The 23,261-nt window shown below is 31.9% G+C and overlaps 2 protein-coding genes across 2 annotated transcripts in view; one reads left to right on the plus strand and one right to left on the minus strand.

Moving 5' to 3' along the window:
• Nucleotides 1-23,261, minus strand: part of LOC143069181 (jouberin-like) — a 377,039-nt gene that overhangs the window by 339,237 nt on the left and 14,541 nt on the right. The window lies entirely within an intron of this gene.
• LOC143069213 (uncharacterized) lies at nucleotides 1,219-22,537 on the plus strand. Its single transcript, XM_076243744.1, has 10 exons — nucleotides 1,219-1,406; nucleotides 2,663-2,874; nucleotides 5,156-5,549; nucleotides 5,976-6,125; nucleotides 7,804-7,990; nucleotides 8,779-8,963; nucleotides 9,937-10,185; nucleotides 10,706-11,564; nucleotides 16,618-16,738; nucleotides 21,169-22,537. Exons 2-10 carry the CDS (start codon nucleotides 2,714-2,716, stop codon nucleotides 21,380-21,382), a joined length of 2,520 nt encoding a protein of 839 aa, XP_076099859.1. The 5' UTR covers nucleotides 1,219-1,406; nucleotides 2,663-2,713; the 3' UTR covers nucleotides 21,383-22,537.

A 23,261-nucleotide genomic window follows, 5' to 3' on the forward strand; every position in this document is an offset into this window, starting at 1 on the left:
TTAAAGAAATTAACTCAAATATGAAGTTTTATAAATATTTAATGAAGATTGATAGAATCCTGGGCCTTAAATATGATGACTTAGCCTAAATTCACAGTTTACAGTATACATAGTTTAATTAAAGTCCTGGATACAAAATTAGTTCATAATATTTGCATATTTGTAAGTTAAATTGTTAAAAAGTGCTTATAATTACTCTTCGCAGTCATTGAAACTCAGAGATCCTTCCTGAATATTATTTATGGGGTATTTGTGTCCTTTCGATAACCCAAAAGTAAGCCGCAACACCTAAATCTGTTTTTTTTTTTGTCACCACGGCATAATAAATACAAGCTAGAAATATAAAAATATCTCAAGAAAACTTACAATAGTGTGTGTTAGATCCTGAATATGTACTAAATATTCCAAATTGCAAAAAAACAGCAGATTGATTTAGGACATTTGAGGCCCCAGGGGCAAAAACACATAGAAAATTGACTACCCCCTGGGTCATAAAACAAATAATTTAACTTGTAAATGCTATGATTTTATGATTTAAAGTTCTTGGAAGTTATGCAAAAATCAGATGTTAGCAGTCATCTCTACAACATTTTAAGTGAACTTATATCTCAGACTGGTATCTGCATACATACAACTATTGCAAATATGGCTTTGTTTGAACACTTTTAGTTTATATATTAACTAAATGGTGTCAGACATATAGTTACAGATGATACTGTTGTGACAGGAATTCTAAATTGACCATTTAAGGCAGAAAATGAATTCTTTAATTGACAAATAGGCATACAGTAAGATGTGGACTGGAGACAGAAGCTGGATTAGATACTTTATATAATCTTGAATGTTGTAATAATTGACTGCTAAACATTACATTTATAGTATTCTGATATGCTTTCAATATGTTATCAAAACAGTTTAAAACAGGTTCTAGGCATTTTTTTTATCAGAAAATATGCAAATAGGGTAAGCTGGCAATAATTAAAGTCTTGTTATCAAATTCTTTAAAAAATTGAAACAGGGGAGGGGGTATAAAATGCATAGTAAAGAAAAACTTAGAGTATACGCAGTGATTTCTTTGACTATAATTCTGATAAATAAGTATCAGTGTGAGAAAAACTGATTTTAGAGAGTTTTCTATTTGAATAAATGTCTGTGTATGGCAATTTGAATTGCAAAATATCTTTCTGTTTAAGGTTCATGTTTTATTTACTAATTGTGGTTTCGGATGGACACATTCATCATGTAACTGTGGAATAGCTGTTCGAAGTCGAGGGTCTTTATTTGTGCTAAGAACATGTGAGAGGATATCAAGGGATGACAAGTATTTGCTTCAACAGCCGCATACGGAAATTAGAAGTTGTGATGACAGTGATTTGTCTATTGAGCATACCAATAACAACTATAAGGTAAGTTCACTTTCCAAAATCAATACTATAATGAATTTCAATAGTAATTGCCATATGTCAGGAATTCTACACTATTCTCCCAATAAAATGGATAGGAGTTTACTAGATTTTAGTTTGTCCTTGTAATATTTTGTCAGTTTAGATTTAACTATTTAGATAGTGTACGTTGTAATGTAGAAACGTTTGTACCTTATAAGGCTACCATTATAATCACATTATACAACTGCATATATCAAATACAGATGTCTTTTAAATTAAAATTTCGTATGTATTATTGTTTTGTGAAAAGCATCAAATGCATGATTAAATACCGTTCCTTTGATTTTTTTTTGTGTATTTCAAAGTAAGTAGGGATATATTTTCAATTAACAAGATTGTCAAAATTCCATTCCGAACTTTTTTGCACACTTAACTTCTTTGTTTGGTTGGTGCAAATGCTTTTAATTCTAACACTTTGCCTTTGAATTTGTAAAGTGTCCGCTAATTTCCTTTGCTCCAATGATATTCCCCAATAGATGATACAATTGCGAATGAAAATGGGGAATGTGTCAAAGAGACAGTTCTACCAAAGAGAATAAACAGTCTAAACCACCAAAAGGTCTTCAACACGTAAACAAAAAAATCCCGAATCCGGAAGCGTGCCTCAGCTGCCCCTTAACAAAATAATGAACTAGTTCAGAGAAACATCACATTTTATTCAAAAACATATAAATATACTAAAGGTAAAAATCATACAAGACTAATAGAGGCCAGATGCTCCTGACTTTTCACAGGCGCAAAACAATGCTGCCGGGATAAACATGTTTTGTGGGATCTCAACCCTCCATTAGCCAAACAGATTGCGATACACACAGTACATATTTCGTAAATGTATACTGTAGACAAGCTTATAACGTTCCAAAGGACTTTTGGGAATTATCATCCTTCGTATAAATAGCCAACAAACACTAGTGAATCAGTTTTTCGAATAGTTCATAATACATGATGTATGGGAAGTTATGTTTGAGAAGGTTTAAATCATTTTTTTTGACAAGAAAACTTCAATCTTGGGAATGGACATTTTTTTTTCATTTTTAACGCTTCTTTATGAAGACAAGAATGTATCCTTTTTCTTTGACTATACTTTAATGTCTTTCACTACATAACTGAGTTTTGTGACCATGCATGGTTGATATCACAAATATTCCATTGTAATACTATATATTCAATATAGCATACTACATTTCTTATTTTATTTGTCACTTGCTGTTTGTCAGATAACCATACCTACTGGGACAGTTATCGAATTTTCAATATCATCGTGGTCCATGTTCATATCCCGAATTTCCATAAAGCCATCTATTTACGATATCAATAACGCTAAAGGCCTTTGTGGAGTTCCAAGCGTGACAAAAGATACAAGCGACGACTTCATGCATAGAGAATTAGGTACAGTGTTAGATTACAAAAGTTTTGCGGATTCTTGGAGGTAAATTATGTTTTAAATTACCCAGTTCCTTATTATTGAAGTATACTGTTATTATAATTGCAAATAGATTCAAATAATACTTAATAAAATATGCATTATGAACTTTTTAAAGTTATTTTTATACAGGATTTGACATATAACTAAACATTTGTATAGCTTTTATATGTATAGTACTCCCAAACTATTGTATTATAGGGTTATTGCATGCATATTGGGGAATATTGTCCCGAGTAGAATATTATATTGCACGAGCTTGCGAGTGCAATATATGTTCTACGAGGGCAATATATTCCCCAATATTCATGCAATAACCCTTTTATTGTATAGCAATATAATATTTGAAAGTAAAAATTGGTTTAAACTAAAAAAAAATCGATGATGACGTCATGAATTTTGAAGATTTATTGCACTAGTGCAATATTGGAATTTATTGCACGCTAACTTTTGGTTACTTTCTGTGGGAAATATTATATTGCTATACAATAAATGCATTTACTGATTTTTCCTATTCCCAATATAGGCATTTTTACTAAGCGTAAATTCACATAGTGGGTCATACATGCACAGTAGGAGATGCTTACCCTATTGATGCATGTACGCTATTTTTCTTGAAGTTCTTCATATACAATGTACCATTTTTTTTAGTTTTCTTACCCTGATTTGTCTCTCCTTCATCGATTTACGAAATTTGAATATCAGTGAACAACCCTCGTCTTGATAAAGAACATTACTTCCAATTTCAAAGTTCTGTCAAAAATATAAAACAAAAAGGTATGTGGAATAATTGCCAATGAGACAACTCTCCACAAAAAACTCAAATGATACAGAAGTAACAGCTACAGGTCACGTACGGCCTTCAACAATGAGTAAAGCCCATATCGCATTATAAACTATAAAAGGCCCCGACATGACAAATGTAAAACAATTCAAACAAGAAAACTAACGGCCTAATTTATGTACAAACTACAACCACTGAATTACAGCCCCTGACATGAGACAGGATCTACATACAGATTATATCCGAGTTAAGCATGTTTATTTGGCTACTGAAGCCCTAAAATGTTTGCATACGACTTTATTATACCTCGTTACCTTTTCCGGAAACATGCGTCACACCCACGGAAATTGACATTTTATGTCTATACTACAAAAACATTATGATTTTACACGCATATATATATATATATTTATTAAAGAGATATATATATGAAACCTACTCCCTGAACCTATGAAAGAGATCACAATTGTAAAATTGTAAAATTAGAATACTTTTAAAAATTATTATGTCATATAAATAACAACAGACTACTAGCAGTTAACTGACATGCCAGCTCCAGACTTCAATAAAACTGACTGAAAGATTATGATTTCATCATATGAACACCAGGCACAATCCTTCCCGTTAGGGGTTTAGTATCATACCGTCATCTACACCATAAAACTATAAACCTTTCAATCCTTTAAACACAGAGAAATCAGCAATCATTGTGTCGTTTATTTAAGATAAAACAGTTTAAAACCTTCAATCTGCAATTTACAAAGTTTATTGAATGATTATTATCGTATGATTTGATGCCTCTCGGATTTATAATGTGTTCTGTTTTAGTGTCTCACACATTGTTATTGCATCTTGGTAAAAATGTAATGATCAATTCACATATAAAACAAATATATGTGCAAGTGATACAACATATTTAAAAAGGTAGTTTGAAGTATTTCCTTCGTTGAATTTGTTTTATTCTCTTTAAGTTATATTAATTGGGGACTTTTGAATTTTCCTTGAAGTTTAGTATTTTTGTGATTTTACTTTCTACACTATTTCTTAAATTGATGAACGTTAAACTATCTGTCCTTATTTGCACAAAACAATTTCCATGGAATATATTTCTTGAAGAATGTCGTAGAATATTACTCCTACACCAACTTCAAAAACTATTTACTAACAATTCATTTTAATTTCTACTCAATGAGATGATAGCAGAAACATGATCAAATATATGCACATAATCGGTTCTTTCATTTTGAAATACATTGTAATCTATATTCTAAAATGGAATTTACGATAATGTTCTATTGTAGTATCTTGTAAATTTATTACAATTACTGACAGTAACGACTGATCAGATCGTACGGACAGAGAGTCAGTAGATCCCTTTAGAAATAACATAATGATTTGCAATGTCTTTTTGAAGAATGAGAGACATTATCCAGTGTTGGACCAGGATTATAATTTGATACATTAAAAGCCGAATATGTTTCTCTGGTATTGATTACATTTCAGAATAAATTCAACATCGATGACAGACGAATCGCTCTTCATACCAGAGCCAGAATTTTTACACAAATTAACTGTTGACACAGGGAACATTACAAATAATACATCTCCTTCCAACGAAAGATATTGTGTTTGTGAGAAGCAAGCTTCACCATCAGAAGATTTCAGTTTATTCTATTCTCTTCAATGTAATTTAACGGAAAGTACAGAGACCTGCTCGTCTGCTCAACAAGTAGATGACAATACAATCAGCCCTTTTGTAACAACATGTGTACCAGGTTATTACAGGGTAAAACGTTCTACAGAACACAGATTAGTTCGCAGAAGTCTTTCTGATACAGATGATATTTCAGATGTTAAGCCTTTGGAATTTGACGATGATTCAAGCGTTGATGTTGAGGTATGTATGTTGTAAATAGCAATAAATACAATTAAGTGCAAATAACAGTTGACTGTGTAGATAAATCATCAATACATACAAACAAACAATAAAGTAAGAAATTGGAATTGATAACATCTAGTTAACCATGACTTGGGTAGGGGGATCAGGAATCAGGGATCGGATATTTTAAGCTCGGGATTTCAGATTTTTGATTGGCGGGATTTAAATTTCTTTAGATTTGGGACCTCGGGATTTCGTCATAATACCGAAACTGTTGTATATCTTTTTCTATTGTTTAGAAATTTTCTATGGTAGTATATATAATTTATCTATCAATGTACTGAAAAGTTTTTTTTTATTGTTTATTCAATTTACTTTTCTTTTTGTGTTAAGTAAACTGTACTGATATAAAACATAACTTTTCTAGTCGTGCTTTTTTAACAGATACTTGAGTTTAGAAATGGATGGACAGAAGAGGAGGCTAATCAAACTTGCTATGAACGAATTGAGAATGGGATTCCTACCGATCTGTTTGGTGAAGTCACGGGATTGTCCGTATCAGATTATATCGAATCTTGCATACTGGACATAAAGGTGATGAACGTGTTAATTGCATTTTTATAAAAGGTTAAATATGTGTTCATAACAATTATTCATTATGTACCAATAAAATGTATTCTGGATTAAAGAAGAGCGGAGTTGATATCTTAAAAAAATAACGTAAACTAGCCAAACGTTCAACACCAGATCCAAGACAACAACCCTGTGGGCAGATGTGTTATATCACAATTAAGTATTTTGTGTTATTTTTACAGTGTTGCGTTGGTTGAATATCTTCATTCGTAGTCTGCTTAATTAATTGACAACGCGTCTATAGTTGAGGTACAGCACCAGTAAAAATCCATGCGTCAGTTCCGTAATCAATGTTATACTTATGAAAAGAAAAAAAAACACTTTGTTAGCTACTACACATGTGTCTATGGCCAAACTTTATTGTTATTAAGCAGAGACGAAAAATTCTGGTAAAAATACATCGGTTCCTGGTCAATTTTTAGTCGGACAATTGCGTACCGGTATATATATATATATAGAATGAAATTCAAAACAGTGTGGCTGTGGCCATTGATTGACACATTAAATTCATCCATTGACTGGGACAATTTACGTGAACGTTTGTCTGTAACGACCACTGTTCACTACGTACCTACGATAGACATTTAAACTGTGGGGTCACCAAAGGTTTCTTAACGCCTTTAATTATAAAATAATTCGAAAAATCAATCAGGAATAACCGTTTATGTTTGATTTATATAATTGATATAAATCAAAACATCGTGTTATTTCTGATTAATTTTTCGAATTACTTTATTAAGGTGTTGAGAACCTTTGGTGACCCCATAGTTTAAGTGTCTTTAAAAAGTACATAGTGAGCAGTGGTCTTTACATACAAACGTTCACCTAAATTATCCCAGTCAATGGATGAATTTAATGTGTCAATCAATGGCCACAGCCACACTGTTTTGAATTTCATTGTATATATATAAAAATTGGACGATAATATTGGAATTAAGATGCCCGTTTCAGCAAGCTTTTATTTAAAATTCAGTATCAGCGAAGCTTTGCCCCATGGAAATATTACAACATAAGATACTTTTTGTTGATATTACTGCTCTGACAAAATATTTTGTTGAGACAAGAATCCAGATAGGATATCATGAAAATAAATTCCAGAAATCAGAAGATGTAGTGTAAATACGTCCTTGTTAGCTTGGTAAAAGCATGTAGATATAATGTTGATATTATTATTGTTTGTCGATAGGTTGCTGTTTTATTTATGTTGATCCCCACATGTCCTCTCATTCAACTGAGCATTTGGATTGTTGTCAAAAGTTTTGTCGATGCACTATGTTTGGGAATGTGTTTTGAGGGAAAATTGCATATTAAAAAAAAAACAAATTCCCAACAACTGAGAGGACCTGAGACACAGCAAGGTTATGAAGAGTTTTCATATCAATAAAAGTTTATTTTCTTTGATGAGCTGAAAATGCAAGCTTTTAAAATGTATGTTTTTAAAGATTTTTCTACAGTTCTACATTTTTTGAAAAAATCGAAATGAAATACAATAATTAAGTAAACTTTTTCAATTTAAGAACATGTTGAAGTTGTATTCTTAAAGTAATACCTTGCATTACTTTATGTTTCTCCGAAACATTACTTTCAATACATCTTTTCCCCGAATTAAAATTCCTACTTTTCTTTGAATCTATTATAGCTAACTGCAGATACTTCGTTTGTGCAAGATACCGTTGGTGCTATGCAGACATACACAATCATGGAAGTTTTAAGGAACGAAACAATGGCTAAAACCAAGACAGAGAATGGCTCCCAGACTATCTTAGAATATGTTACCAGCCTACTTTGTCCAAATAATTGTAGTAATAACGGAAATTGTACATCAGGTAAATCATTTTTTTAATATTGTATTATGTTGATAAACTGTGTTTTGAATCTTTTGGAGTCATTAGTTAATTTCGGTAATGTTTCACATATCTAATATTCTAAGCCTATTATGCATTAATTCTTCAGACTGATTGATTGATTGATTGATGGTAGATGACACTTCCCGTACAATCATTTATATCATTGTGGTCATTTTTTATTTGTGGTTGATAGTGGTGTACATGGAGAAAATAAGAGACCATCGACAGAAAATCTTGCAATTTCAATTAATTAATTTCCGTGTCAAACGCAATGGTAAAGAATTGTCTCTGTTTTATTTTTTAGTTTAACACACTAACCACTGTCGCAGCGGCGAGAAAAATTACAAATATGCATGTTCACATGGGACTTTGCATTTCTAATAAGATTTTTATGGGGAATTGCATATAAGAAACTAAATTTGTGAAATAGATAAAAAAAAATGTACTGGGAGTCCCTTAGACGATTATCGAACTAATAATTTTAATGTGAAGCTTTGAGATTAGTCAGAGTTTTGTATTATGTGAAAAGAAAAAAAAAATGATAGGCATGTTAATAAGAAACCAAACTCCAGGAATTATTGAATTTCTTAATTTGTTTCTGTTTTCCCCTTTCAACTGCACATTCTAGCTCTATTATTTAAAAAAATTATAACGAAAAATTATTTTGCATATGAACTGTCTAGATACATGTACCGTACCATATCCTCAATATTTTCTGGGTATGCATTATACAATTCTCATAAATTATGCAAATCCTTTTGGTGCAGGAAGTTGTACATGTTTAGATGGTTATATTGGTGAAGACTGTTCAAAGGATATGACTGTACCTCCTGCAAACACCAGCTTACCTACAAGTGGACTGTGCAGTACGCGTACCAGAGCTTGTGAGCGAACAAATATTTACGGATTTTTTCCGTCACGGAATGTATGGTGCAACAAAACACATTATCAGGTAAATTGTTAATAGATAGATAAGATCGAATATACAGACTTAAGGAATCTGTTAATATATATTTGTATCAATAATTCGAAACCTTAATAGATATTCTTGCTTTACATCAATGAACACTTACGGTCCCATATTTTTTACTGATACATATATTTTCACAAGGTCATGATTTTTTTTTACTGATAATGGCGTCTCTACACTAAATACATTGGAAGTTAATTGATTGATGTGTTAGTCTTATATACACAATAGACTCATTTATTCGTTGTAATGGGCTTTGAACACACTTGACTAAGTGTCAAATATTTCATGCATGTAAACTATTCATTAGACTACCTACATGTATGGATACACACACCAGGGGCAGATCCAGCCATTTTTAAAAGGGTTTCCAACCAAAGATAAGGGGGAGGGGTCAAACTGCATGTCCTCTTTTAAAAGCATTGATCATCACGAAAAGGGTGTTTTCTACGCCCCCTGAACTCCCCCTTCCCCTTTTTGGAACCGCCACTGCAACCATCTATATTTGTTAAATTTATTAAAGTTTTAGTCCTAAATTGAAATTGAAAAACAAAAATCAAGAATATAAAGCTTCCCCTGCAATTTGATTATTGCCTGCTTTCGGTCAATTTACTTTTTCATCTTACTATGTAAAGAAGTAATTGTATAGTAAAACACCTCTTTATATCAATAAACATACTTATACCAGCAGCTACCATATTTTCATTACGGAGTCAAGGGCCTTTTTAAATCACATATTTTACAATGATACTAGTGAGTAGATTTACAAAACTACGTAAATGAGCTACCCTAGTCAGACAAAACATATCAATAGATTATTTGCAGAATTACTCAAGTTGTAAATATATGCTAAATTGGATAGTGTAGGGAAAGGTATACAAGCCCCTCGATCCTAATTTCATAGTATATACCTTTCCATACACTTAACGAATATGAAATTATTTCTACGTTGCAGATAAATGGTGATTCAATAACGTACGCTGACACTGTTATTGTGAAGGCTGAATATCGAAATAGTTTTATGGTATCGGTTGCCCTTCATGGAAATCGGAGGAAAAGATCAACTTTGGACCCTGTAATGGCGGAAGGATATGAACTAAGCTTGTCAAATGATGGCATCGTATTTGGTGATGCAGTCAACTTAATCATATATGATGATGACTGTTATGATTGTAATGCATCCTCGATTTCCTGTGTGGTTGTTGTAAGTGTATGTATGGTAATAAGAAATTACTATATGCGAAAGATAAATAAAAGGAACCAAAAGACAATTCAAACTCATAAGTCGAAATAAACTGATAACGCCATAGCTAAAACGAAATAAGACAAACATAATAACAGCAGTACACAAAAAGCAACTTAAGAAAACTAAAGACTGAGCAACATGAACTCCACCAAAAACTTAATATGATCTTAGTTGCCCTGGAATGGTAAAAGAGGAGTGAAATATACCAGAGGAACATTCAAACTCATATATCGAAAATAACCTGACACCTCCATGGCTAAAAAAAAGACAAACAGACAAATAATAGAACACAAAACACAACATAGAAGACTAAAGACTTAGCAACACGAACCCATCAAAACATTCCATAAATATTCCCTTTGTGATAAGAATTATGTTAGTACAGTCAAATTTCAATCCAAAGTTTTATATTTATGGAAGAATGAGCATTCATTTGTGATGTTTTAGCATAAAATGTATTGTTTTTACTTTTTTGTAGGATTCATGTCCTGATTTCACAACAACTGATATTCATACTACCACAGGTGAAACGGAAACTTCACACGTTACAACAGAAACGCTGAAGTCCACAACCAGACAAGATTCCTCAACCCTAGAAACAACAAGTGAAAAATTGACAACTTCCGATGTATTGACATCTACAAAACATATAACAACAAGAATCGAAGAAACTACCTTTGATTCAGTAACAACACCAAGCAAGATGACTACATCTTTTAAACCCGATCAAGGTTCAACACTATATGACACAACTACATACGAGAAAACAACTATTGCTACTACGTCCATCTCATTCTCATCTCCAAAACAACTGAAAACATCAATCGCAACAACCGATACAACAATCATCGACACAACATCAGATGAAACAACAACATACAAGGAACCAACAACAACTGATGAATCAACAACAGCTGATCAATCTACAACAAAAGATGAAGTAACATATGAGGAATCAACAACAATAGCCAAAACAAAAGCAACAACAGATAAAACGACTACAGATAAAACAACAACAGCCAAAATAACCACAATAGATGAATCAACAACAAAAGATGCCGAAACTTCAACACACGAAACAAACACATATATGGAATCCACAACAACAGATAAAACAGATGAAACAACAACAAGTAAAGAATTAACATCAACAAGTAAAGAATCAACAACAACAGTTTATATGAAAACGACATATAAGAAATTATCAACAACATATGAGACTACAACAGATTATAACATGATTGATGTGAATATAACGAATTTAGTAACATCCACACTACAAATGGAAACAACTGATGGTTCAACAGTAATACAGACATCGGAAGATTTGTTACCAGGTAAAATTTTAAAAATAATATTTGCTTAAACACCAAAATGATATTCAACAGATTTAATGGTGAGATTCCATCCAAAGGTTACCCGTCACTGCATATTCATCATTGATTAAGTGCATGTCAAAATGTTATATTTCTTTTACTTCAAAACTAAACCAAAACAAGAATGTGTCCATATTATACGGATGCCCCATCGCACTATCATTTTATATGACCATGAAATTTGGGTCAATACTTAAATTGGGCATTAAAATTAGAAAGATCATATCATAGGGAACATGTGTACTAAGTTTCAAGTTGATTGGACTTCAACTTCATCAAAAACTACCTTGACCAAAAACTTTAACCAAAACTTTAACCAGAGCTTCGCACTATCTTTGTCTTTGTTCAGTGGACCTCGAAATTGGAGTCAATACTTTAATTTGGCATTAAAATTAGAAAGATCATATCATAGGGAACCTGTGTACTAAGTTTCAAGTTGATTGGACTTCAACCTCCTCAAAAACTACCTTGACAAAAAACTTCAGTGGACCGTGAAATTGGGTTCAAAACTTTAATTTGGCATTAAAATTAAAAAGATCATATCATGGGAAACATGTCTACTAAGTTTCAAGATGATTGGACTTCAAATTCATCAAAAACTACCTTGACCAAAAACTTTAACCTGAAGCGGGACGAACGGACGCACGGACGAATGAACGGAAGAACGAACGAACGGAGGCATAGACCAGAAAAACTAATGCCCCTCTACTATCGTAGGTGGGGCATAAAAATCAATATGCACCAAATGTTGTTCTGAATTTTTATCAAAACCAGATCTGTTTTATTCAACATAAATTCATTTTATTGTTCAATTTTAATATCCTTTGGTTTCCTCGTAGAGTTAATATGCAATTACCTATTTCAAGATTTACGATTAATCAAAAGAAAACTAAATAAGATCACATGTTGTATATGATTACTCATTTTTTTTTAAAAATGTAACCCTAACAATCATTTTTTATCATCAGTCAGTCTATGACACATCGGACTATCTTTGCAATTTGACGAGGTCAAAATTTTTTTATTTTCTTATTTTACTCTGTATTATTGTCCTCAACCTCTGAATTGATGTCATTGAATGCTACTTTTTTTTTAATTTTTGTCTTTGGACCCAAGCAGAAAAAAAAAATAACAAACATTCCAATCTCCAAAAATGTGTAGTAGATAGTTATTAATTCATCATAGACGATATACATATACCCTCATTAATAAATTTTGCGATGACGTTAATAATGTCGTCATAGAGTAAAAAATAGTGATAAAAGATTTAAAATGTTTTTGCGATTTAAAGTGGAAACTTCTTCTGTTACCACTTGGACTTCGCGTGTTTTTTTCTTCTTAGATAGAGGTATAAATAGGGTAGAGTTAAAATCTGACAGAAAAATGTTTAACCCCGCCGTAATTTTTTCCAAATTTTAAGTTTATTTATATGCTTTGGAGTTTAGTATGACTTCCATTTTCACTGAACTAGTATACATTGTTGTTTAAGTGCCAGCTGAAGCCTGCACCCAGGTGTGGTATTTTCTCGCCGTTTTGAAGACCCAATGGTGGCTTTGTGCAGTTGTTTTTTTATTGGTCGAGATGTTGTCTCTTTGCGGACATTATTGTGCTTTGTGAAGAATATTGCCATAATAGATTGGATGTGAAATTCCTGAGCATATAAGATGTCTGCATGTTGATTTATATTTACGAATGTTGTACTTGAACGGATGATAAAATTTAGGTAATGTTTTGACTAGTTTGTGATACCGAAAACCCTGGTGTAATTATTTTTTAGTAATGCGTAAATTTCTTTCGCTAAAATTTAATATATTGTTACAGAAACGAGCGTTTAACATATTTTTATCATCATTCATGAAAGCTAGGAAGTTACATTTGATATTGAATATCAAAAATATATATGTCTTTTCAGAACGTAGGGTATTTCTGTTGATTAACGTTTTTCGTTTTACATTAACTTGACCATATGGTGCTCTCTTCTTACCTTTTCTGAATTTTTACAATTTCATATTCCTTTTTGTACCAAATGTTCTCATTTTATATAAGAAACACGAACGTTATTCATGAGACTGAAAGGAATATCCTAAGTATCAGCTTTTGAAGAAAAACATGGGATGTGAGGCAAAAGAGGTACAAGAAATATTATGAATTAATTCCTGTTATATGTGTAGGAAAAACATAACTGATTTTCAGAAGTAAAATTGTCACGAAAAAAGCGAAAGGAAAATAGCAGTTCCCTTTTATAAAGTTTATATATACACATGGAAAAAAGTATTGCAACACCTTGATTTTTTAAAACTTGAAAAATCAACCTTTTATTTTGGATGGAATATGATAAAATATTTGTAAATTAATATTGAAACGTAGTTAATGATAACATTGGCATCAAAACGAACAAAAAATGTATGAAAAAAAATGTTTTATCCAACCATTTTTTTTTTTAACAAAATGAAGTGTTTTTTGTACAAACAAAAAATGCATTTTACAACTTTTACTATAGTCGAACTTCACAATGTCAGACATTTCAAAATTAATCTTTAGATGATTGTTCACATCAGAGTTGATCGTTATACGCCAAAGAATTAGTACTTTGTGCGCAGCCTCCATTCAAACGGATAACCGTATCTTAACGTCTTCCAAATTCCTGCTATAAGTCGACTAATTTATTGCTAAGGTAACAGCAACCATTCCTGACGAAGGGTATTGTTAATTTCATGACATGTTTGAACTGGGGGGTCCTTTCGTGCACTGTATGCCTAATAGTGTCCCATATATGCTCGATATGGTTCAAATTCGGGCTACGATCGGGCCAAGGAAGATAACCAGATTTCTCTTGGAACAATGGATATAACTCTACGATGCTAATTTCCAACTTGGTGAGCTCTGCACTATATTGGATACGGGTAACTGTGTGTCTGTTCGTAGGCAAAGGTCCCCAAAATGTTTTTATTGCACGATAACTAGTAGCGATGAACTGATCTCGAACAGTTCTTGTTTAAAGGCTCCTGTATGCTCATCACTCTCTTTTTAGGATTGTATTGTTTGCAATGGGTTTCCATCTGACCAACCTTCATTATGCTTGATTTTCCCTAGCAGATTTTATAGGGGGTCTTCTTGATCTCGGCAGGTCTTTAAAATCGTTTGTTGCCTGATTTTTATTCTTTCTCAAAACGACTTATAGTGGAATGGTGATGACCAACAATACGTGCAATTGTCACAGCGACATACCTGCTTTTCTCATGCTGATCATCTGCCATCTTGCTGCAGTTTAGAGTTGTGGGTGACCAATTACAAGGTGTCAATAACATAACTTTATAAACTTGGTTATTTAAAGTGTTTAAAACAATGAGGATAAAAACATCTGTTTTACTGTTTACGAGGACAGTAGCTGCATGTGTAGATAAGAACTTTTCGAGTCGATATTTATTGTAAGTAAGTAAGTAATTATTTATTATAGTGACATGTGTACCACAACACACATTTATACAATTATATACATAGCAATTTGATATTTACACCCGGCCCATTGGACCTATATGTCACTTTAGCAATATTAAATCATATCCGAAAACGTAAAAGTTTACAAAATAAAAATACAGAATTAGACGTAAAGTTTTTTTTTCTATGAATGAAAGCTGAATTTACAAATTATTGATTAAACTCAGGTGATATTTAAATAATGTTTAACTAGTTCTATTTCAACAAATCATATAAAAAAAATATAGAGTGTTTTTTTAATTTGAATTTCAATTTTCAATACTTTTTCCCATGTGTATATTATAAAATCACTGGAATAATCATTTTTTTTCTTACTTAATGCAATTGCTGAAGCATTTTTTTAATTTGAACTGGACAGTCATCTCAAATTTTCAATATGTGTAGATTACAACCAATCGGTGTTATATATGTTTAAGATTGTGGTTATTGTGATATATATCCGATTGTTCAACAGTTAGGGTCAGTCATAATTTTATAATTTTGTTTTCTATTGCCATATAGGCATTTTGCTGATTAATTTTCATAGAAGAAACTATTGAGTTACCTCGCTTTATACAAATGTCTATTTACATTAACGGTACTAATTTTACTGCATTTACTTCAACGATGCTCTAACATATGAACCCCAAGATTTACTGCATTTACTTCAGCTATGCTCTTACATATGAACCCTAATATTTACTGCATTTACTTCAGCTATGCTCTTACATATGAACCCCAGTATTTACTGCATTTACTTCAGCGATGCTCTAGCATATGAGCCCTAATATTTATAAACCTAATATTTACTGCATTTACTTCAGCGATGCTCTTACATTTGATTTCTTATATTTACTGCATTTACTTCAGCGATGCTCTAACATATGAATCCTAATATTTACTGCATTTACTTCAGCGATGCTCATACATATGAACCCTAATATTTACTGCATTTACTTCAGCGATGCTCATACATATGAACCCTAATATTTACTGCATTTACTGCAGCTATGCTCTTACATATGAACCCATTATTTACTGCATTTACTTCAGCGATGCTCTGACATGCTTTTATCAACACAAGTTGAATACCCGATCAGGTATACGACACTTTGCGATTATTTATTAAACAAAATGCTTGTTGGATAGTTTAATAGTGCGCAGTTTACCAATTTATGTTTTATCAGTGATGCTCGATGCTAAAATATTTTAATATTCAAACCAAACGTTGAATAACTATTAAATAAACCAAAAATTATTTCCCAAACAGAATAAAGATTCTATAGAGATAAGGAGCGTCGAATAAGACTTTATAACCTCAAAGTTCTATTAAACTATAATTTTTCAAGACAATACAAATCTAATTTGAAAAGGGACTATATTTTTGGCAAACCTTTTGAGTGAAGGAAATAGGTTTAATGTATATCAAATACGGACTATTCCAAAAATTTGTTTTACTGTATTCTCTTGGATAGCGATGAAGTAATAATAAATACTTAATTAACATTCACCAAATGTGTTTAAATTTCTATTTCAGATACCAATAAAGTTATTTCATACATCGTACCTATGTTCATTGGAGGATCCTTGCTTTTGATTATTGTAATTTGTTGTGCCATACTACTGATAAGGTTAATTTTAAAGAGATCTAATGAAAGGTAAGACACATTATGTTTCAATTTTGTTTTTGATATAAATATGTATTCCTCCACTCCAATCCAATACAAAGAAAAAGACGTAAAAGTGAGAAAAGTTATCAATGGAGCTGTCGTCTGCTCTATGGTCGGATTGTTGTCGCTTTGACACATTCCCCATTTCCTTTCTCAGTTTTAAAGTAAAGAAAGCGCCCAAGATAACATAATTGTAAAACGAAAAGAGAAAAAAAAAAAGATTTTAACACATGAATTAGATAGTGACTCCGATTTAAATGATAAATTCAGGTTTTGGACAGTCGTCAGTCATGTTGCTAGTTATATATATTCATTTCTCTTATTCTATGAAAATTTATCCCTTTCCAAATCCATTCTATAAAAAAAATTAATCAACGTGTGGTTGCCGGTGATCTCAAAAGATCATTGGATGATTTTAAGGGTCATGACCTTTTTAGCTAACTGGATGAATCAAAATATTCTATAACAGGTGTTAATGAAATTGACAACTTCGTGCAATGTGAAAGGCACTCGAAAGGGGTTTTCGGTTAACAAAAAAAGAAAATGTATTTTTTAATCATTAGAGAAACAGATTCTTACATAGTTACTCGTGGATTATCGGATTTATCCAATCTCGATATTTAAATTATAAATTTTAAAGTCCTCGCCGAGGCTCGGACTTTAAAATTGATAATCTAACTATCTCGATTGGATAAATCCGATAATCCACTCGTATCAATGTAAGAATCTATCCCTTTACATAAGAGGAAACACAAACAGGGTATTATAGTCGCCGTCAGCTGAAATTCGTAGCGGTTATCAGTAAAAATAATCTAAACTATCAATCGCGTTCACTCGAGATATAGTTTTTCACATTCCATTCATAAATCGCAAAAAGAAAAACCACTACTGACCTACCTTTTAAGTGATCGCACTGTAATAATCCTGACCTTTACTTTTTCATAGACGATTTTGAATGGTGGAATCAGCCATTGTTTTTACCGGACGTGTTTCCGTGGAGTTCAATTTCATAAAATTTGCATAAAGCGTGGGAAACCTTATCACATCAATGAAAGGAACATTTCAGGAAACTGCGTACAGTGACGAATGTCATATGTAAACGAATGATCCTCATAGAAACGAAGATGGCGGAATTACAATGGAAAATATTCTGGAAAATGTGAAGGTCAGGATTATTACAGTGCGATCACTTAAAAGGTAGGTCAGTAGTGGGTTTTCTTTTTGCGATTTATGAATGGAATGTGAAAAACTATATCTCGAGTGTTTTTTTTGTTTTTTTGTTTAGTAATATCCATTTAGCGTGGCTCGGTACTTATAGTTATATATCCTGTCATCGTGTTATTGTTCTGTTTTGATTTTTGTATTCTTGTCTTTCATTTTTACTGGTGTGCTTTGTCTGTGTCTTTGTTGACATAATTGCTTGTTTTTTTTATCATGATTATAACACAATATCGACTGCTCTATCCTTATTTGTGACATTTTTACCTATTATATCTGTTCACACATCGTTGTCAATATAATAGAATTTAATGCAATTGTCATACAAGTGAAATGTTTAGCTAGCTATAAAACCAGCTTTAATCCACCGTTTTTACATGAGAAATGCCGGTACAAAGTCAGGAATATCACAGTCGTTATCCATTCGTTTGGTATGAGCATTTGATTTTGTTATTAGATTAGCCTAAGCTACTTTCCGTTATCGAGTTTCCTCGGAGTTCGACATTTTAGTTATTTTACTTTTTGATACTCTCTCTTTATGCATCAACCGTTATACCAAGATATTTTTTTATATGAAACGCAAGTCCTAGAATATTGTTTCAAATTGGAGATAGAACTCTTCATATAGGTTCTAATGAATTCTTGCTAGAAATGGAAAGTTTGCACTCGGAAAGTTGACAAGTAGGGTATGAAATGGGAATTTCGTTCTTTATAATGATAAGTCCTGGATAAAATTGTTATAATGCAAATCATTTCATTTTTTTCCCTGTGTTTACAAACCCAAATTTTTAAAGCTTAATATGATGTTCACATATAAAAAAGAAGATGTGGTATGATTGCCAATGAGACAACTATCCACAAAAGACCAAAATGACACAGACATTAACAACTATAGGTCACCGTACTGCCTTCAACAATGAGCAAAGCCCATACCGCATAGTCAGCTATAAAAGGCCCCGATAAGACAATGTAAAACAATTCAAACGAGAAAACTAACGGCCTTATTTATGTAAAAAAACAAATGAACGAAAAACAAATATGTAACACACAAACAAACGACAACCACTGAATTACAGCATACCTGTATACGGAAAGAGGTATAAATATCAAAATGAACACAAATAGAAGAGCCAAATCATCTGAAGGTAAATGTTGATTGAAAAAGTTGCAATCTAATTTTTTTTTAATATAATCAAGTTCATCAACGTTGAATATTTACAGTTATTATGCAATGAAAGTTGACGATATATGTGTCGAGCACTGAATAAAAGAATTATTTATTATCTCAATATTGAATACTTCAAATTGAATCTTCGATACTAAAATTTTCTCTCATAAAATTTAAAATATTTCCAACTATCTATTTACATGACTACATAAGAGGCAAATCAAAACATGCAAAATGTAGTCTTGGTTTGCTCGCAGTAACTTATTATTTTCCGTGCGATGCAAAGATAATAAATAGATTTAAGATTACAAACATCTCAACAAACACACAAATCGCTATTCTACACTTAAGCATAATAATATAATGCAAATGATATACTATGCAGAATTTGTTGTACTTAGAAGTTATTATGAGCACCTCGATACATACTATACAAGTGTCGGACTTGTATATGACTATAAAACCCCACCCGTAATACCGCATAAGAAATGCCCATGCATTAATGTATATAGATACTAATCAAATTAGTTGAAAACACTTGTTCTACAATCTAGTTCTTATAAACTGATTCCATATATACTAAAGATATAAATAGAACAGGGAAAATCCAAATATTACAGAATAGAAATATATATCTCTATTCATAAACAATTTGAATGGTCACATTGTAAATGATTGCCTAAACATTGGCCACAACACTTTTTCTTGAAATTTCGTTTTCAAAGGCTCGAATTTCAAAGAGTCTATATCCTTTAATTGAAAACACAATTTAAAAATAATGATTAATTGAGTCGAGTATGCTATAGTGCAATGGGTTAAACGCTAGAATAAAAGACATAGATAGGTTTAGGCTGTATGTGTACGCTCGTTCATTCAAATTTTAATTTAAAAAAATTGATTTGTTTTCTTATACTTGTGCTACATCTGTCATCAAACACCTTCCTTACCTCCATGAAAAATATGTTGTTGTCCCGTAAAAATATATCCCAACTAATATCGTGTCTCTGTGTAAAAGAGGGACAAAAGATACCAACGGGACAGTCAAACTCATAAATCCAAAACAAACTGACAACGCCATGGCTAAAAATGAAAAAGACAAACAAAAAACAGCACACATGACACAACATAGAAAACTTAAGAATAAACAACACGACCCCACCAAAAAACTAGGGGTGATTTCAGGTGATCCGAAAGGATAAGCAGATCCTGCTCCACATGTGGCACCCGTCGTGTTGCTTATTTGATAACAAATCCGGTAAATAGTCTTATTCGGTAGGTCACATTCATGAAAGGGAAGGGATTGTAGTTACGACGTAAGGAACATATCCGATTTCATTTGTGATAACGGTCAACCTACTCGTGATGGCATCCGTAAAATTTACGAAGGGATGATTTCAACTTCACCATTTGGAACTCTTGGTTTAATAGCTTCCTTATGAGCAGCAACCCTCTATCAAGAAAATCATGATAGGAAATGCAATGCGGGAATATCGTAAATTACTTTACATAAAGTGCATGATAATAGAATTAACATTGCTTTTCAAATTTGTACAAGTTTGGTTTTATAAATATTTTGATATGAGCGCCACTGATGAGTCTTATGTAGACGAAACGTTCGTCTGGCGTACTAAATTATAATCCTGGTATCTTTGATAACTTTTTAGTGTTGAGTTTCTGTTGTGTCGTAGCTCTCTTCTTATATTTGATGTGTTTCCCTCAGTTTTAGTTTGTTACCCGGATCTTTTTTTCTCATTTAAATTATAAATTTCGAACAGCGGTATACTACTGTTGCTTTATTTAACAACTAAATTGGAAACTTAATGTACGTACACCCACAACAGTACCCACACAGAATATTCTGAATAATCAGAGGTCTATTATATTGTCTTTCCTGTCAAACACAACCCTCAGTAGCAATCAGAACTTTCGTATTGTGCACTTATAATATGTGATGTATACTGCATTCATAAATAGTTATATCTTTTAAACTTCAAAATGTTGTATGCTAACTAATATTTGTATTTGGTTGTAGGAAGCAGGAGAACATTGAGAACACCAGTCAAGTTGACTCCTTGAATATTTATACACGCAGAACATATGATGAAACGAAAAATGAAGACAAACTGGCTAGACCTGATTTCGTACATGCTTCACGAATCAATACAAGGCACTCTGTATCAAGTATTTCTTCAAATACTTATAATCAGCGTAATTTCTTTGAAGACTACTGTCAACCATCACATTAAAATGACTGAACTTAAATTCGCAGTGAAATATTCCCCAACATATTTATAATTATTTGATATTGAAATATTGGACAGAATTCTGTTTTAAGCAATCCGCACAGTGTTATTTAATTTTCTAAAAACCGATGTATTTCTTAGAACATTCCAAATTTGTCAATGAGTCATAAGTGGAAAGGTTAAACACGAAAAACAAATGCTATATTTCAGATATAAAAATATGCTGCGACTTGTATATAACTTTTCACACAAACACTTACCATGTGATATGCAAGTTCTATAGATTTTAATGCAAAAACTAATGCCGAGGAAGCTGACTACGACAATATCATATATACTAGAAAGTTCATATCATTTATCTGTCCTGTTAAGGCGATAAGTGAAAATATAAACTAATTTTTATTTAAAACCATATTTACTAACTGACAAATTAATTATTTGTAGCCGGTCATGGGGTGTATTTCAAAATATATATCATTCATGATTCTGATGTATACTACTTCCTAAAATTTTAATTTTGCTTTATTTCTGCGTTTTGTTCTACCTCACAAGAGTGACATTAATTCAAATAATTGTGCAATTTCACATGTGTTTTGTTGGAATTCATTTGCACACAGTAGACAGCGTGCCTGTTCTTCGAGAAATGTGTACAAAAACACCTTTTTCTGTAATTCTATTACCATCATGCAGATAAATGCAGTTACAATGTAGTTGATATTTAACATATGATCGTGTAATTAGTACTGTAGTCACATTTTCCGTGTGATATTTTTCTAGTTGACACACGCAAAACCTGTTTTTTCAGTCTGTGTGCTGCTGGTTGTGTTACTATTTATTTTTGTTGTTGGAGATAAGTTCTTAGAATTGAAGTGTTTCTGATCATTTGTCGGCCGTTCGGGTCCCCCAAATTAATTTATGATTTGTATTGTTTACACTTTGTATCGCATAATTATGTTTATTTATGTTTTAACTACTAGCAGTGTATGTAAAGTGCGGATCCTAAAATATCATTTTTACTGTATATGCCATAAATGTCTAATGTAGAATGATAAATAAACAGACGAACTTTTTTTAATTTTTGAAGAAAATGAAAAAAATTAGTTAAAATGTATATGTTCAGAAATACATAATACTAATAAAACAAAGTTAGAGATGCGAGCGGGGTTTTATCGCACCTAAAGCCATCCAGCTGTGAAATATATACCAAAATAGGTGAATATTTAGGACATTTCACGAACAGATGCAGGTGCTTTATAACTAACAGGTGAGATGTTGTTGCAGTAAAAGATATTCATTTTTAAATACAATTATTAAAGTTGTATAACGTAGAATATGTTTTGTCTTTCAGTTTCTTCATATTTAACTAAATTCCACTATGATGATTTCGTAATGCTAGTCATGTTTACTGTCGAATAATGATACTATTCTTTCATTTTCACTGTGGAGCGAATCATTAGTATTGTATATGCGGTGCATTTTCACTGTATAATTTTTTTTTTATCTATTACAGCTCATTTCTTTAAGAATTGAATGCTTCTTTTTGTAAATTTATTGGGTGGTAAAAGCGTTGACCGAAGTACATTTCTAAAAATGTACGCACGGTCAACGCTTTTACAACCCTATAAAGTTTCAAAAAGAAGTATTCAATACTTATAATTACATTTTTTTAGCTAAAATCATGAAAACACGATTTTTATCCAGTTTTATTTAATTCACCTGTGCACTTTTTTGTGGGACCTCGTGTTATCATGCATGATAAATGTTATTGTCTGATTGTTTACGGAATAACATGTTAGCCAATCAGAATAACGTATTATAATGAAACTTACATCTAATGTAATTATTTAAGCATGTAGAGCAAGACTTTAGTTGATTTGCTTGC

Source organism: Mytilus galloprovincialis, chromosome 1 (assembly GCF_965363235.1).
Source record: "Mytilus galloprovincialis chromosome 1, xbMytGall1.hap1.1, whole genome shotgun sequence".
Classification (NCBI taxonomy): domain Eukaryota; kingdom Metazoa; phylum Mollusca; class Bivalvia; order Mytilida; family Mytilidae; genus Mytilus; species Mytilus galloprovincialis.